The sequence below is a fragment of the Neomonachus schauinslandi genome, chromosome 8 (genome assembly GCF_002201575.2).
Source record: "Neomonachus schauinslandi chromosome 8, ASM220157v2, whole genome shotgun sequence".
Classification (NCBI taxonomy): Eukaryota; Metazoa; Chordata; class Mammalia; order Carnivora; family Phocidae; genus Neomonachus; species Neomonachus schauinslandi.
Genome location: NC_058410.1, coordinates 15,476,455 through 15,494,040, shown reverse-complemented (window position 1 = coordinate 15,494,040; position 17,586 = coordinate 15,476,455). Strand labels below are relative to the sequence as shown.

The window sequence follows — 17,586 nt, the reverse complement described above, 5'->3', positions numbered from 1 at the left end:
GGAGGCCCTGAAACAGGGTACATGGCAGGTAGGGGACTTAGATTCTCTGGTGGTCATTATTAACATTTTAAAGTTTATTTTTGTCTTGTTTCCATTTTGCTAGAATTTTATGTCTTTGGAAATACAACTTAATTTTTTGAGGACTGGATTTAATTCTGTATTTTACATATCTAGGATTTTGGAGATTTAAAAAGAATATGGCTTGATTATTAAGGAAATGGAGGTAGCGCTTTCCAGGATTCTCTTTGGTTTTAAAGTATGCAACTCAGTTAATTTGGTGTTGAACTCATTTTGGTTTACAGGGCCAGACTTTAGCACAGAGCTTTGGCACATATTTTCCAAAATATTTAAGGCAAGATTAATAACTTAAGACAATTTAACATACATAAGTGCCCCCGTCCTAAAAATGTGAGTTTGATTTAGTAATCCAGGACTCCTGATGACTAAGTCCTTCCTCTCTGAAGACAAAATAAGCAGCTGTGTAACTTCAGTGGTCCAAAAGTGAATAATAGATTTCATACATACCTGCCTTGAACTTTCTTTCTTACTCTTTGATCAGCTAGATAAATGACTTGAGTGGTTAATGTCTGCCTGCAAAACTGCATTCTGATCCTGATACAAGTATTTTCTAGTGCACTAGCACTAACACATCAAAGTTGGCCTTCAAACTGGCATGCCAGTTTCCTTGGATTGGCTCTGCAGTTGATGTCTGTTTCATCTTACTGGGAAACTGAAGTGATTAACTATTCTCATTGGTAGACAGTCATAGAGATCTTTGGCTTCTTAATTCTTTTAGACCTTGACTGAACTTTCAAGTTTATGGTGTGATGGAGTGCTTACATGGAGAGTGACCTGACTTGAGGGAAACTAAAGGAAAAAGTGGGCAAAACTATGCTAAAGTTTTGGATTAGTTTTAGCCACTGTGTCTAGAGTATTGGCCTTGAGTCTCAAAGTAACTGCTTATTTTTAAGACCAGTGAATAGTTTTCCAGTACTATACTCTTACATAGTTGTACAGAAAAAAACCAGGGTTATTCCTGAAACTCTGGATCTCATTCCTAGAGAACGTGCTGTCAGGAGCATCCTAGTCTCTTCAGGAGCTGCGGCTCTCGACTTTAGAACTGGGCTGCTTTACTGCCAGTTTTCTCAGGACATAGGCATGCGTACTTGAATTTTGCCAAGTATGCTAATTATTTTGATTTTTAGTCACCATCATAAAGTAATAGCATTATAAGGAATTCTGTACAAGTTATATCTGCTTCCTCCAGTTTGCTGAAGTGGAAGTATTTAGGTGGATACATATGCAAAGGTTGGGGAGAAAATAGTCATTGCAAAGAAGAGCTAGTAGTGTATCTCAGGATTGGGACAAGGAAAACTGTCAGTCTGGTTGTGGGAGAGGCACAAATGCCCTGAGTTCAGTAACAAGAAAAATAAGTTAAATCATCTGTTTAGTGCTTATGTACTGATTTATTTTGGTATTTGGAAAATAAATTCGGTAAATTTGTTTCACACATTTACTTCAAAGAAAATCACAGTGTAAGCAAATAATCTAAGTGGATTCATCAAAAGTTGAATTATGCATAAATATTCTAGTCATGTGCTGCTGAAAGTTTTGATGCATGTTATGCTGAAATACAATTAGAAAAGTATGCACTTGCTTGTATTCTGAAGAGGGTAATTCCAGTGAGATTTGGACAGCGGGGAGAAAGCAATTTAATAGTACTGTACTTAGCTTTTTTTTTTTTTTTTTTCCTTTTTGGCAAAAATTTGTTGTGCATGTGTGCTGAGGTGGAAGGTGGAAGTTCCTTTAACACTGATAATCAAAGTAATAGGAAATAATAGATGTGGGTAGATCCCAGAGCAGCTTTTTCACTGCATAATTTTATAAGGATGTCCTCCTGGGTAACCTCTTGAATTAGGAAAATGACATGTTTTTTCATGTTTTAAGTCTACCATGCCCTCTGTGTTTTGTGTGAAGTTTAAAATATAAGTCAGAAAAGATGTATTTTGAGAGTGTCTTATATCTCATTGGCTTGGTTATAAAGTTTATAGGAAATGCTTATTTTATAGTTGGTTGTTACTGAGTCCATATTCCCTCAAGGATTCCTTATGCTTTAGGGAAGTTTTTGTTTTAATCCTGTTAGCGTTGGCTTTTGGGTTTCATACCTTTTTAGTTATAATTCTAAGATACATATTTTATTAAATGCTACCTGGAATACACATATGTAAAATTTAAACAGTTTTCAGGAAATAGTACTTGTTCTTTTGAGTATAGAATTACTTTTTTCTAACTTAAAAAAACCCCTGATTGTGGTGGTTTAAATTGATTCCATCAGTCACAAATGAATCAAGGTCCACTTTTTGAAAAACACTGGTAGATTAGTTTTCTTTTTTTTTTTTTTTTTAAAGATTTTATTTATTTATTTGAGAGAGAGAGAATGAGAGAGAGCAAACACATGAGAGGGGGGAGGGTCAGAGGGAGAAGCAGACTCCCTGCTGAGCAGGGAACCTGATGCGGGACTCGATCCAGGGACTCCAGGATCATGACCTGAGCCGAAGGCAGTCGCTCAACCAACTGAGCCACCCAGGCGCCCTAGTTTTCTTGCTATTACAAATTACCCCAAAACTTCATGGCTTCAAATAATAGACATTTGCCTATCTCATACAGTTTCTGTGGGTCAGGAATCTGGATGAGGTTAGCTTGGTGGTTCTGGGTCAGGGTCTTTCATGAGGGTTACAGTCAAGATGTTGCCTGGGCTAGAGGATTTGCTTCCCAGGTGGCTCATACTCTAGCAAGTTAATGCTGGGAGTTGGCTGGTCTCAGTTCTCCAACACACTGCTTGAGTGTCCTCACAACATGGTGGTAGTTTGTTTCCCTCAGGGCAAGTAATCCAAGCTAGAGCAAGGAGGAAGCCACACCACTGCCACATGCTGTTAGTTAAAAGAAAGTCACTTAAGTCCAGCCTATAGCCAAGGGCATAGGAATTAAGCTCCGTGTCTTAAAGGGTGGAGTATCAAAGAATTTATGACATAATTTAGTAACTACGACAATTCTCTATTTTTCCTGTTTATGGGTGAATTAGGATTGAACCAGAAGCCTTGTTGAAGTCAATCTGTAAGTAATTATCTTAGTTAATTAAGTCAGTATTTTCCTCTGAGGGCATCTAGTCTCACACCCTCAATCTTAAATTTGAGAAGGGAGGCTCAAGGAAGTTAAGTAATTAACCAGCCCATGGCTATTCAGTCTAGGAAAACTAAGTAGATTTTTCTCTGATTTTTGTCATGAATAATCTGTGTACTGATTAAGATGAGAAAACTTGTTGGTGATTTTTAAAAATCTGAAGAAGTTATAGTATATAACTTGTTTCCTAGCCTCTCCTGGTTTGCAAACTTCTACATGATAGTAATACTTTCAACTTACTTGGCCTACACGTAATGCCTTGGTGTCTGTGAATTTGCAGACTTCTCATACCAGCACCCCCTCCCTGTTGATTCTTAGAGGAAACAAAATGTACTTATGAAATTAATTCAGACTACTTACTCTTCGCTCCAGATGCTGCACATACACAGACCCTGATTATCTTTGTTATAACATCTTCTTTTAGGTCCTAAAAATGTGCTACTTGGAATAGTTACACAGTACAATCTCGAGGTCTGTGTATGAAAGAAAACGATACCACCTTCTGCTGTGAGATTGTCATGGAAACTTTGGATCTAGTAAGATTTGTTCTAAGATTCGTTTTGGCTTTGTGGTATAAGAAGTTGGATGGGACCCTGACATGGGTAGTTTGAGTGGAGCCAGGATAAATTTCGAAAGCTTTCCTTGATTTTTTCTTTTAAATCCAGTAGACCTTCCTGAGTAATAGATTGGGGATACAGTAAATTATCTTACACCTTTTGCTGTTGTAGTTTGGATAATGGTGGCTTTGTTCTTAAACTGCTTTCCAGTTTCTCTTACCATCAGAACTCCTGACAGTTGCTGGTCTGCCCTAAAGCACATACTTAACCTGATTCCTCTTCTTGTTGTCTACCTGTATCTTGTTTCTCCCACCCCTCCTGTAAATGCTTTATAGGGACTTCCCTTTTCTAGATATTGCTGGTACTCATTCAAATGCTTGCAGAATTGAATTTGTAGTTGAAGGGCATAAGATAATTTTCCCCACTAGAACTGAATGAAAAGATGTTTATTGTTGTGGAGAGCCTCTGGTGGGAGGTGCTGGTGCTGTATGTGTTAATATTTGTCCTTAAGATGCTCAACAGTCTAATGGGGGAGGACACAATCTTGTATTTAATACACAGTTCTACAGTGCACATATTCGAAGTATAGTGGTAGTATAAATGAAGTTAGTATTTAAACTGAATCTTGAAGGGTGAATAGATGTTTGAAAATAGTTTTGTGACATGTTTGGTGGTTGTGCATTTCTTTTTTTTTTTTTTTAAAGATTTTATTTATTTGAGGGAGAGAGCAAGAGCGAACACAGGGAGGAGCAGAGGGAGAGGCACAAGCAGACTCTGGGCTGAGCGCAGAGCCTGATGTGGGGCTCAGTCTCATGATCCTGAGATCATGACCTGAGCTGAAATCAAGAGCTGAAATCAGCTTAACCAGCTGAGCCACCCAGGTGCCCCAAGAGGTTCTGTATTTCTCAGCTTTACTCCTTCATTATACATCTGTTGAATTGTTCTATTGTTGAGTTGCCATCGTATTTTGGTAAGTTGCTTTTTTCTATGGCATGCACGTTCTTTTATGTTATTTCTGTAGGAGTGTGCTGTCCAATATGGTAGCCTACACCAACATGTGGCTAGTGTGACATTAATTTGCATAGCCACATGTGGCTAGCAGCTACTGAATTGGACAGCACAGATACAGAATATTACTATCGTTGCAGAAGGTTCTGTTGGACTGTGCTGCTCTAAAATCATGTTTTGCTCATCTGACAGTTTCACGTTAGGTTAATGTATTGAGTTAGGAATAGAATGAATAAACTTAATAGCTTTCTGGCATCATTGGAAGAGTCAGAGTGGTTGGTATTTATGAACGGTGGGGAGAGAGTATAGGATATTTACATTGGTGAAGAATATAGGCGTTGGAATCAAATCTAGGTTGGAATCATGTTCTCTGTACCTTAAGTTGTTTGGCTTTGGGCATGTACTTCACTTCTGAGCCTCAGTATTTCTTTTTACTTAAAATATCTGTTCTTAAGATGCTCACAGTCCAGTGGGGGAAGGACACAATCATATATATTATTTTACATATATATAAAATACATATTATATAAATGTAATATTTATCTCATAGGTTTGTGTGTATATAAAATAAAAGTGTAAGGGGGCTTAGCACAATACCTCAGTATATAATAAGATTATTAATGTATTTTTGAAATAGTCACTGAGAATTGAAAGAATTTTTTTAAAAAATTTGCTTATAGAATTGTTTGACTTGGGATTTTTATGTTTGAAAGTGAAATCAGTGATGAAATTTATAGGGAAAACTATTTCCCCTTATAACTGTGTCTATGATATTGACTTGTTTTTCTTTAAGAAGATGATTGATCATTGGCAGGGGAGGTTCCCATTTTTGTTAGTTTATCCATAGTAAAGATCTGTGGAGTGGCAGGAGTGTCCTCATTTGAAAAAACTGTCTGTCGAAACATTAATTTCTAAAATGTGGTCTGAAGATAGGATAACCAGCTGGCTGCTTTGCCCAGGCCTTTCCCAGCCTAGCACTGCAAGTCGAGCTGCTGCAGGAAACCCCTCAGTGCCAGGAAATCCAGGATCTGAAAGGGCCACATAAAATTCAAGGATTCCAGTTTATCAGATTTCATTAGTGAACCATAGGACAAGTATTCAAACTAATCTTACTTGCCATCAGAGTGCTTAGAGTCAAAAATCTCTAAGGTAACCAGAACCCAAACCACATGAGCCTTTTTAGATTGAGATCAATACTCTGCATTTAAAGACTAGTGCCTGGTGGCTTAGATTTGACTGGAATTACATCATTTTTGTTAGTTGTTGCCCTCTGTAAGTCTTCATGTGATGAGTTCAAGAAGCAGTCTAGTACATATTTTTATATTAGCAGTATTCAAAAAAAGTCGTGGTAAGCAAGTTTCTAAGACTCATGTATAGAAGCTAGATTAAAAGTCAAGTTTATACTTAAACAGAATCTTGCCTGTTTTGGGCTTTTCAGTTCAAATAGTGCTGTCTGAATATTGCTTAAATTTTAGGTTCTTTAACTATTGTGTTCACTTTTCTGAGTTTTCATACCATCCCTTTACCAGTCCTATAGATTTCTTTGTAGTAGAGCATCTCTATCTTTAAGCAGGTTACTTAGTTGTTTGTTTTTCTACTGCGTTTATTTGAATGTAAGCTTCATGAAAGTAAGAGCCCTTTCTGTCATCTCTACCACTGTATCTTGGAGCCCAGAGTAGCACATCCTAACTTCTGAATAAGTATTTGTTGTATTAAATGAAAGAATGAGTATCTCTGAGAGTAGGTTTTATAGTTCTGCATGCTTCTTTCCAGCCTGTTTTATTGTAACAGTCTAGGACATGTTGAAACATTTTGTTTTTATTTTTAAATTTATTTATTTTTTATTTTTTAGGATTTATTTGTCAGAAGAGAGAGCAAGCAAGCAAGCAGGGGGAGTGGCAGGGAGAGGGAGAAGCAGGCTCCCCGCTGAGCAGGGAGCCCGATGCGGGGCTCGATCCCAGAACCCTGGGATCATGACCTGAGCCGAAGGTAGACGCTTAGCAACTGAGCCACCCAGGCGCCCCAAATCTGGGTTTCAAATTGTGCAGAAGGAGTTAAAAAATGTGGCCTTTAAAAAATCCCGTTTTGTTAAACCCTTGAGGAAAGCTCCCATGAGGAAAGGGAATTTGGAATAGTGACCTTAAATCTTCCTTTAAAAAAATGGCAATTCATAACCAGTGGTGAGAATTGAAAGTTAATAGATTTGGATTGGAAGTATTTGGAAAAACTTGGTCTACTCCTCTTTATCACCTCGCAGCACAGGTCCCACACGTGCAATTTGTAAAGGAGAGGAGAGCATGAGGAGATTGGGTTGGAGAAAGAGAATTGAATCACCTTTACTTACTACATTAAATGGAGCAAGAGGGTGCTAATGAATTACTGAAAGTCTGTATCTATGAAGTGAGGACAAGCCAGTAAATAGTCTCTTAGTTAGTGGTACTCAGAGTTTAGTGAGCATGGGAATCTCTTGGAGAGTTGTAAAAATCATTCCTTAGTTGCAGCCTCAGAAATCCTGATTGCAAAATACAGGAATCTGTATAAATCATGGACACCCAGCTGTTTGCTGATGGAGTTGGTCTGAGCACCACACTTGGGAAAAACTGCTGTGAGAGACCGGGGAATAATTAAAAATAGGTGAAAAGATTAAGTTTTGGCAAAAAAAAAGTTTCTGATACTAGAAACAATAGATTTTTATATGTAAAAACCATTCCTGCTTCTGACTGCTGTGGTATGTGAGAAGGCACCCGGAATGCCTGTTGGCGGCTGCCTGGTACATACAAAATGTGTCCAATTTAAAAGCCTTTTGGGGCTTGCACTGAATAGCCAACTCATTTTAAACAGTGGAAATATTACTTTATATTTAAAGTGAACTGCTCCATCCATTTAGGTGCAGGATTCACTAACGTCAGTCTTTAATTAAGCCTCTCATGATGTTTCTCAATTGGATTTGAAGCAGCGGGTGTGGGGTGGGGGTGGGGTCCTAGTGATTTGATTCAACCTCCATTTAATCTCAGAATCCTATGGATTTTTACTTAGATGGATTGTAGTAACAGTAAACTCATAGCTTCACGTATGTTAAGTCCATTAATCCTCACAGCAATTCTTATGAGGTAGGGGTACTGTTAAACCCATTTTACAAATGAAACTGAGACCCAGAGAGGTTCAGTGATTGGCCTAAGGTGATACAACTAGTAGGTGGTGGTGAGGAATTCAAATCCAGGTTGGTTTTAATCACTCTACTCTCATGAGTGATAGAAATTTGATGCCATTTTGAGGAGTGCTTCCAAGGCCACTGGTGAATGTACTGGAGGCTCTCCTCTGTCTTCTGGTAGGATTTCTTGGTCATTCTGATATTACAGAAGTTGTGATCATGAAGATCTTCTGTTACATAACCTAAAATAATTAAAAAAAAAAAAACCTCTTTCCTGTAACTAAAGTTGAAGCTTTTATCATAAATTTAAGTAGCTCAAAAAGATGCAATTTTTGATGAATCATAAATATTGATATTTAAAAATAAAGGTATTATATCTGTCTTTAGTGTATCTAGTGGAATGTAATACTGTAATGAGTTGGTGTCTACCGTGATTGCTTTAATAAACATAAGTAAACAATTCAAATTTAACACTGTTCCTTTTTTCTTCTTGAAAAACTGTTAATTTCCCCCCAAAATGTTTACCTAATAAATTTTTATGCTTGAAGGTCTTACTGATTATCCTTGTTTTTTGCAGCATATTTGTATGTAAATTGAAATGTTAGATTTTGCCATGACCATAAGGCACCGGATGTTCATATTTTATTGTTAAAATTGTTGTAATTAACACACAGCTGACCCAAACAGCAAATTGTACATATTGATACTTGGAGTAAAACTTTATTGGAAATGCCCCTCTTAATAGGTGGGGGATTATATGGTTCCCATTAAATTAGAAAGCTTTGTTGACCAGTATTTCAAATTGTGTTCTTGTTGACTTCCCAAAGAGGTCTGAATGTAGATTAAATACATTTATAGGTTTTTAAATACAGCAGGCCAAACTAAAATTGAAGGTGGGCGAGAAGGGAAGATGGGACAGGAAAACAGCCTTCATACATTGGCTGCAGGTGTATATCCAGGCACAGCAGCTTTATGTAAGTGCTTCTGTGGAACCCAAGGATCTAGAAAGCATTCCTTGAACTCTCCATGCCCACATGTACCTGGGATATAGGTACCTTAGCAGACTGCTACTCAAGGAGGACTCCTGCAGTGTGCTGAAAATGGTACCAGGATGTTTACCTTTGCATTATTAGAGCAAATAAGTACATAAAAATAGTAAGGGTACAGATTGATGTGTATTCTCTGGGTGAAAGTATCTGTAGCAGTTAAGTTGCAAAATAAGTGTCTCAATTTAGAACAGTAATATTGTATTCATGGATATAAACCTTGAATAACGGGTTTCATTGAACTTCACAGTTCCATTTATATGCAGATGGATTTTTTCCATACAGTACATACAGTATATAAATACATTTTCTCAACCTTTACCTTGCCTTATTTGTAAGAATACAGTAAAAAATATAACAAATGTGTTAATTGACTTACTAGTACGTCTTCTGGTCAGTAGGCTATTAGTTAAGTTTGGGGGGAGTCAAAGATAATACAGATTTTCAACTGGGGGGTGGGTACATCTAACCCCCTATTTAACGGTGCACTATAATGTATGAAAAAAATAGAACATTTAAATTCATTGTGGTGGGAAGCATATGGGACAAGTGGGGGTTATGCATAAAAATGAAGATAAAAAGAAATTTACTTATTTTTTTAAAGATTTTATTTATTTATTTGACAGAGACACAGCGAGAGAGGGAATACAAGCAGGGGGAATGGGAGAGGGAGAAGCAGGCTTCCCGCCGAGCAGGGAGCCCAATGCGGGGCTCGATCCCAGGACCCTGGGATCATGACCTGAGCCGAAGGCAGACGCTTAACGACTGAGCCACCCAGGTGCCCCAAGAAATTTACTTTTTAAAGATTTATTTTAGAGCATGGGGGGGGGAGGGGGGAGGGAGAGTCTCAAGCAGGCTATGTGCTGAGGGCAGAGCCCAACATGGGGCCCGATCTCACGACCCGGAGACTACAACCTGAGCCGAAACCGAGAGTTGGACACTTAACTGTTCCACCCAGGTGCCCTGCTTTTTAAATATGTTTATCAATTCAAGATGGTAAGCACATAAATATCAAGTTCTTTGTTCTTGGCATTTTTTCATTTCCCTGAAGTGTGTGAAACTAAAAAAAATGTGGGAAGAATATTTTGACTAGATTGGTAGTAAAGGCATGGATAGTACTGATAAATGAAGTGCCAGTGAGCAGGCATACTGAAATTATGCCATCCAAAGTAGGTATATAAAATTCATTCTTGTCATCACAAACCTGTCTTACGTATTTATTTCAACACTCCAGAGTTTCCTGTATGGTTCTCTTAGGGCTGGGATTGGGATTCCCTGGAGACAGGTGAGGGATAGTGTCCAAAATCTAAGCCTTTTGGCTTTAATAAGTATCTTTGCCTAGATTTCCTAAGTGTTAAGATTTCTATAGTTCTTTTAAAATATCTTCCTTTCAAATTCTTCTTCATAATTTTTATTCAAGCAGCAATAGAGGAGCTGAAAAAGATCATCACAACTTCTTGATTAAAAAATATTAAATACCAATTAAATAAGAGATTCCCTCAACAGTGAGCATTTATTTTTGATTGTAGAACTTGAATATCTCTTGCACTGATACTTTTCTCTGGTTATCACTTGATCAGAAAAAATACTCGTCCCAGCTCAAACATTACCTTAGGGTGATAAAAAGTGAGATTAATTTCATAGCAAATTACTGGTAAAAAGAAACGATTTTTCCAAAATTGTGATTAATGAAAAATGCTCCTGAAGTCTTTCCCACATGGCAAGCTGCAGATGTGAGGCAAAGGTACTTGCTGCTGGGTTGTACATTATAAATTTGCAGCTAGAGCTTTCTCTACATGCTATCTTCAAATACAGAACTCCTCCAAAAATCACACTTTGTGCATTTGCGATATTACCACAGTCCCTTGAAACTTGGCCTCCCTTCCAAATAGACTAATTAGAACAAAGCCATGCTCTTTTCCACTGTCATTTTCTATGTCCAATTATCTTTATTTTCCTTTTATTTTTTATTATTTTTTTTAGTTACACCCAATATGGGGCTTGAACTCACAGCCCCAAGACCAAGAGTGGCATACTCCACTGACTGAGCCAGCCAGGTGCCCTTATTTTCATCTATTTACCTCGATGGTGATAAGGATTACGATCATCCACTCCAGGCGGAGTGCCCTCTTCTCAGTCAGGTGATTACGCATTAGATCTGTCAGCTCCATGCAGTGCTGAAGTTTTTCATTCATAACCTGCATTAGAAAAAGGAAGTACCCTGTATTTATATTTAAACAATTTTTTTTTTAAAGATTTTATTTATTTGACAGAGAGAGAGAGAGCGAGAGCAGGAACACAAGCAGGGGGAGTGGGGGAGGGAGAAGCAGGCTTCCCGCTGAGCAGGGAGCCCGATGCGCGGCTCAATCCCAGAACCCTGGGATCGTGACCTGAGCCTAAGGCAGACGCTTAACGACTGAGCCACCCAGGCGCCCTATATTTAAACAATTTTAAGAACTAAGTAACGTCACATATCAAAATTCCAAAAGTCTGAAATAGGTAAACAGAATTTATCCTCCAATTCTTGCTCAGTTCTCTCCCCAAGGCAACCTGCCAATGTGAGACGGCGTCTTGTGAGTCCATCTAGAGACACTGTAATGCAGATTGAACTGCAAGAAGTGCTTTACCTACTGAAGCTCTTACATTCCTGAGATTTTGATGGAAGATGTAAAAAATAGGGTTTTTGAGTCCTAGTTTTTGGTAGCTGGCCTTGGGAGTTTAGTAGTTAAGAAAGGCAAATTGGAAACATGCATTGTGGCTGAAACGCCCAAAAGACGGTAAAAACTGATTACTTCCTAAAATCGTTCAGGTTCTGCGCAAACCTCCAAACTGTACCACTTGACCTGCTGCACACTTGCCACGAGTTGGCACTGCTTTTAGTGCTGAACTGCAGAGCTTCTGGGTTCTGATGCCCCGCCGCACGCTGGTTGGGGCAGGGTCACAGAAAACCACCTTTGGGGTTTCTGTCTTTTTTAAAGATTTTATTTTTAAGTAACCTCTACACACAATGTGGGGCTTGAACTCATGACCCTGAGATCAAGAGTCACATGCTCTACAGAATGAGCCAGTCAGGCGCCCCCAGAAAACAGAACCTTTGAATTTAAGACTTGGATGTGACCACTGGTAGTTGTACCTCCTTAATCTCTGTATCTCACGTTCTTTTGGAAATTGGAAGAAGTCTGGAAACCTTTTTTAAAATAGTTTGATTCCCCCTGACTACTTATGGGGCATGTTGAGGGCGTGGGTTTGGTTTGGAAATTTGAGACAATCATCACAGACGCGTGTTTGGGGCCTGACTTCCGTCAGCGTACCATATGTACTATGTATATATGTACTGTGGTTGTACACAGAGCACAAGACTGCCCCGGGGGCGCCTGGGTGGCTCAGTCGGTTCAGCATCAGCCTTCCCCTCGGGTCAGGATCTCAGGGTCCTGGGATCCAGCCCCATGTCCTGCTCCCTGCTCAGTGGGGAGTCGGCTTCTTCCTCTCCCTCTGCACCCCATCCCCACTTGTGCTTTTTCTTTCCTCCCTCCCTCTCTCAAATAAATAAATTCTTAAAAGTCAGATAAACGGCCTCAATAATGAGAACACAAGGGACCACAGTCATAAGCTTCCTGCCTTTATGGCCATCCCCTAGTTTCTCCTCTGTGTAAATGCTTAGAACAGTGCCGCCTTCTGTCCTCCTTTGCTCCCCTCCTTTCTGTTTCTATTGGCTGCTCGGATCTTGGTCCATAAACATGCTCATCCTCAGGCTTGCTTCTCTCTTCAAGGTGTGGGCCTGATCCTCTTCCATTTTCTTCTACCTCTGACTAAACAGACACGTTCTTCCTCCACTTCCTCATCACCGAGTTTATTCTTTAGCCCTTAGAAATTGCATATTACAACTCTTCTGGAACTTCCAAATGTCTCCAAGTTAGTGAATCTAACAACTTTTCTTGCTTCTAAACCTCAGTGAACTCAAGCATTTGACACCACCTTGAAATGCACACTTCCGGGCGCCTGGGTGGCTCAGTCGTTAAGTGTCTGCCTTCAGCTCGGGTCATGATCCCGGAGTCCTGGGATCGAGCCCCGCATCGGGCTCCCTGCTCAGCGGGAAGCCTGCTTCTCCCTCTCCCACTCTCCCTGCTTGTGTTTCCTCTCTCGCTGTGTCTCTCTCTGTCAAATAAATAAAATCTTTAAAAAAAAAAAAGAAATGCACACTTCCTTTGGCTTTTTCTCCGCTAAGATCCACGTTCTACCTCTGACCGGCATCTTTTCCTGGGTTTTCTCTACCTCCTCTTGCCTTTAGATGACATTTCCCAAAGTCCTGATCTTGTCCTTCTTGTCTTCTAGCTCTACGCTCTGCTTGCACCATCTCATCCACTTCGGTTTGTGTAGACGCTCCCTAAACTTCGGTCACTTTGCATCCCACCATCACTATTTCTGTGATGTGTATGTACCAGCACTATTATATAATTTCCAAAAGACTTTGCTTAATAGGTTTATTTTAAAAGTGAACTGTCATCGCCATAAATGGACAACGTGTGATGTGAAACAGTGTTACCTACAGGAAGCTGAGCCTGACGCCAGGGAAAGGGGAGTAGCATACACTAGAGGGCCCATCAGGAGCCACTAAACCACTAAAACCAAACTAATTTGTCACCTAAATTCATCTCTGGGACAAGTATATGTATCCCACATTTTGGGAAAGACTTAAACTACTAACTCTTTTCTACTCCCAAATATAACTGTTTAATTCTGGTTTCTTCTCTGACTGAATTTCTAACTGCCTATAAAACATCTTATGGATTTCCTGACCGAACCTCAAATTTAATGTTTCTCAAACTAAAATTGACATCCTGTCCAAGTCTATCCCTTTGGCCTGGGTTCCCTTTCTCTGATCAGGTCATGCTGTCTTCCCAGTCACCTGGGGTGGAGATTTTTTTTTTAAGATTATTTATTTATTTGAGAGAGAGAGAGAGAAAGAGAGAGCACAAGCAGGGGGAGCAGCAGGCACAGGGAGAAGCAGACTCCCCTCTGGGCAGGGAGCCCAACATGGGACTCGATCCTGGGACTTTGGGATCGTGACCTGAGCTGAAGGCAGTCGCTCAACGGACGAGCCACCCCGGTGCCCCTGGGGTGGAGATCTTTGATCTCTAATTCCCACTCCCTACAGTTATGTCCCATGGTGGACAGTCTTGAATCTATCCCCTTCTTAGCATTCCTTAACACTACATAGGAGGTCTTCATGAAATATTCATTATTTGTTAAGAACAGATCCACTCCCCCGCCCCCCACTGGCATCAGAGTTCTCATTCTAAGCAGTTGGATCGGATCATGTCACTCCCCTGTTCAATAGCTTTAAACATTTTACCATCCATTGCCTTCTCAATATCATGAAACAATCCCAGATCATTTGGTCCAGTCACGCTTCAGAGGATGGCATCTCTGCCTTCCCAGCCTGCTCTTTCCTAGGTGCTCCTAAAGCACTTGGTTTCCTTGTTTTAGCACTTACTTCATTCTGCCTCACAGCCATCTGCTGGCGGCCCAGCATCCTTCCCTCCTGCCCCCTACACTTTGGGGAGTTACTCTTCCACTATTTTCAACCACCTGATGTGGCCAACCATGATCTCAGCACGTACCTGACACCCTCCCCAGCGCTCCCCCCAAAAGCCCCAGGGTGAAGGGGTGGCTATAAGACCCAGGCTTAGCCCATCATAATGCCCACTTCCCTCCTCATATGGTTGGCCAAAGCTTGAACACATGTCCCAATTCTTTGAAGCTGCCAGGCAGAGTGAAATGTAACTTGGAAATTCCCTCCTCCCACATCTATTGCTCCCATTCCCACAGAGAAGGCCACAAGGAGGCCAACTTGGCACCTTGGGGAAGGTGCTGAGGAAAGAGTCCTGATTGATTTAATTGGGTCTGTGCGACAGATGTTCCCCATTCCCTCACTCTAGCCTTGTTCTTCTCAGCAGTACATGGTGACAGGTCAGCTCATTCAAACTTGTCTGTGGTGTGCAAGCAACAGAGTCCCCATTAGCACATGCTTCCTATTTCATTTAGCTACAGAGTCACGCAGGTTACATGCACACGGATGAGGGAGCACGAGAAAACAGGGATGGTATCACAGAGGTGGTAAATGTGAAGTGGGCTCTAAACAGGCAGGTGCCCGGCACCTGGGTGGCTCGGTCAGTTAAACGCCTGCTTTTGGCTCAGGTCATGATCCTAGAGTCCTGGAAGGAAGCACTTGAAAATGAGGTTTAAAAAGGTAAGTTAGTGCCAAATTGTGAGAGGAACTGTAGACCCTAATTCCTGGGACCTGTGAATAGGACATGGCAAAGGAGAGTTATGACTGCGTATGGAATTAATGCTGGAAATCAGCTGACCTTGACAGGGAGATAAACCTAGATTATCCTGGGAGGGGGGAGGGTCCAGTGGAATCACAGGGGTCCTTAAAAGTGGAAGTGGCAAGTACAAGAGCTTAGGAAAGTGATGCCACGTGAGGAGCCCTCAACTCGTCTGTTACATGGAAGGGGCTCCAAGCCAAGGAATGTGGGCAGCCTGTAGGAACTGCAAAAGGCAAGGAAAGCGCCTTTTCCTACACAGAGCCTCCAGAAAGGAACACAGCGCTGCCAACACCTTGATTTTGGCTCAGGGACTATGTTAGACTTGTGACCTACAGAGCTGTCCTACAATACATTCATGTTAAGCCAGTTTGGGATAATTTGTTACAGCAGCAAGAGAAACTTACTATACCATGCTGCAACGTTGGAATTTTATTCTGTAGGTAATGTGGGGTCCTTTGTTCAGTCTTCAAATATTGGTTGTGTGGACTATACTGTGCTGGGCAGAGGAGAGGGAGTGGTGAATAACACAGATACATCTCTGCCTTCCAGCTAAAGGGTCCAGCGGAGAGGCTGGGGGGCAGTCAAGAAGGTCTGAGAATAGTCCGGGGGAGAGAAGTGGGGGAGCAGCAGCAGGAGTGTTATAGGCGGGGGGCCTGAAGGCAGGGGTCAGTATGGCATCCCCCAGTTTCACCAGCCCAGGGCCTATCATGCAGACTTTCCGTAAATATCTGTTAATGAACGAATGACACTGAGAAGAAAATGAAAAGGGCAGTGTGACTGGACGTGGAGGGTGAAGGAGAAAGAGGAAACCACCACGCCTTTCAGTTTTCTGGTTGACTGACAGAGGGAGGAGGCCAGTGGTCCTGCCACAAGCCGAAAGGGAGAATAGAGAAGGTTCAGTGTTTTCTGGGTTCATTTTGAAATCTTAATCACCGATTAATTCTACAAATATTTACTGAGCATGTGCTCTATGTGAGAACTGGGAAGATAACAGGGAAGAAAATAATCTTGGTCTCTGATCTCAGGGAGCCGACATTCTAGTGTGGAGTGACTCAGAGAATTGACTCTCAAAGGGACACTACGAGATATGTCAGTGTGGAATGTCAGTGTGGAAGACGTGTGCGATTTAGTAGGCAACGGGAAACACCTGGAAGGCAAGCAGAGCACTGAGGTACGTATTTGAAAATCATCAGGAAAACATGGGAGTGGAAGTCATGGAACCGAAGAGGAGTGCTGCTGAGACAAGTGTCTGCGGGGCTCAGTCGGTGAAGCATCTGCCTTCATCTCAGGTCATGATCCCGGGGTCCTGGGGTCGAGCCCCGCATTGGGCTCCCTGCTCAATGGGAAGTCTGCTTCTCTCTCCCCCCTCACCCCCCCAACCCCCTGCTCATGCCCTCTCTCGCTCTCAAATAAATAAATAAAATCTTAAAAAAAAAAGGAAAATACACTGAGAAGCATAGTCTGGGAACTTTTAAGTATGCTTGGTAACTCGTGGAAGACTTAACACCAAAAAGATGGCTCAGAGTGGGCCTGGGAAATGAAGAACAATTAGCTGTAACAACTCAATCAAGCCACGAAGGTGGCGACGGTAATGATAATTGGGTACCTCTGCTAAAGGGGAAACAGATTCAGTGGGATGTGAGATGTGAGGAGAGTTCCATAAAAACTGTCAGTTACCAAAGGAATTCTGATGAGCGAAAGTTTTAGTTGCTATGTAATGAGTTTTCAGAAACAGAATGTCCAAGTCCATTAGATAAAGTGAAATGTAGTTCAAACCCATGTGGCCATCATGCCCCGCAGCCATCTACCCGCTAGAGGTCCCAATCCACATCCCTTGCCCTCTGGGCCCATGAGCCAAATAATCCCTCCGTCTCTGGTGTGCCCATCATATATTTAGATATTTAGGAGGAAAGTAGCTTCTATCCCTTTTGCTGCTTTAAGGAGAGGGGGAATCCCACGAGTGTAGCTCCAATTTCCTATAAGTCCCTTTCCCCCCTAATACATTGCTTCTTCTACTTTTAGCTATCTTGCCCCAGTTCCTAACTTAGAATCCAATAAAGATGTGGTAGAAATATGTAATTTATAAAGATAATTAAAATGAATCTTGAATTTTAGCTCCTAAAGAAAAAATAAAGTGGAGTTTCAGGGACTGCTGGTATTATGGAATTAATGTTTATGTCCCCCTTAAATTCTTATGGTGGAACCCTAATCCCTAAGGTGCTCGTATTTGGAGATGGGGCATTTGGGAGGTGATCAGGTATAGAAGGGGTCATGAGGGCATGGATGAATTAGTGTGATGGAATCAGGGTCCTTAC

The 17,586-nt window shown here is 41.1% G+C and overlaps 1 protein-coding gene across 1 annotated transcript in view; it reads right to left on the bottom strand.

The window, feature by feature from the left end:
• Positions 1 to 10,158: 10,158 nt before the first annotated feature.
• Positions 10,159 to 17,586, bottom strand: part of RMND1 (required for meiotic nuclear division 1 homolog) — a 42,511-nt gene continuing 35,083 nt past the window's right edge. Inside the window, exons 11-12 of the mRNA XM_021693399.1 lie at positions 11,024 to 11,140; positions 10,159 to 10,552 (exon numbers count right to left, since the gene is read on the bottom strand). Of these exons, the coding sequence (XP_021549074.1) occupies positions 10,511 to 10,552; positions 11,024 to 11,140 (159 nt within the window). The 3' untranslated portion in view covers positions 10,159 to 10,510. The remainder of the gene's footprint in view (positions 10,553 to 11,023; positions 11,141 to 17,586) is intronic.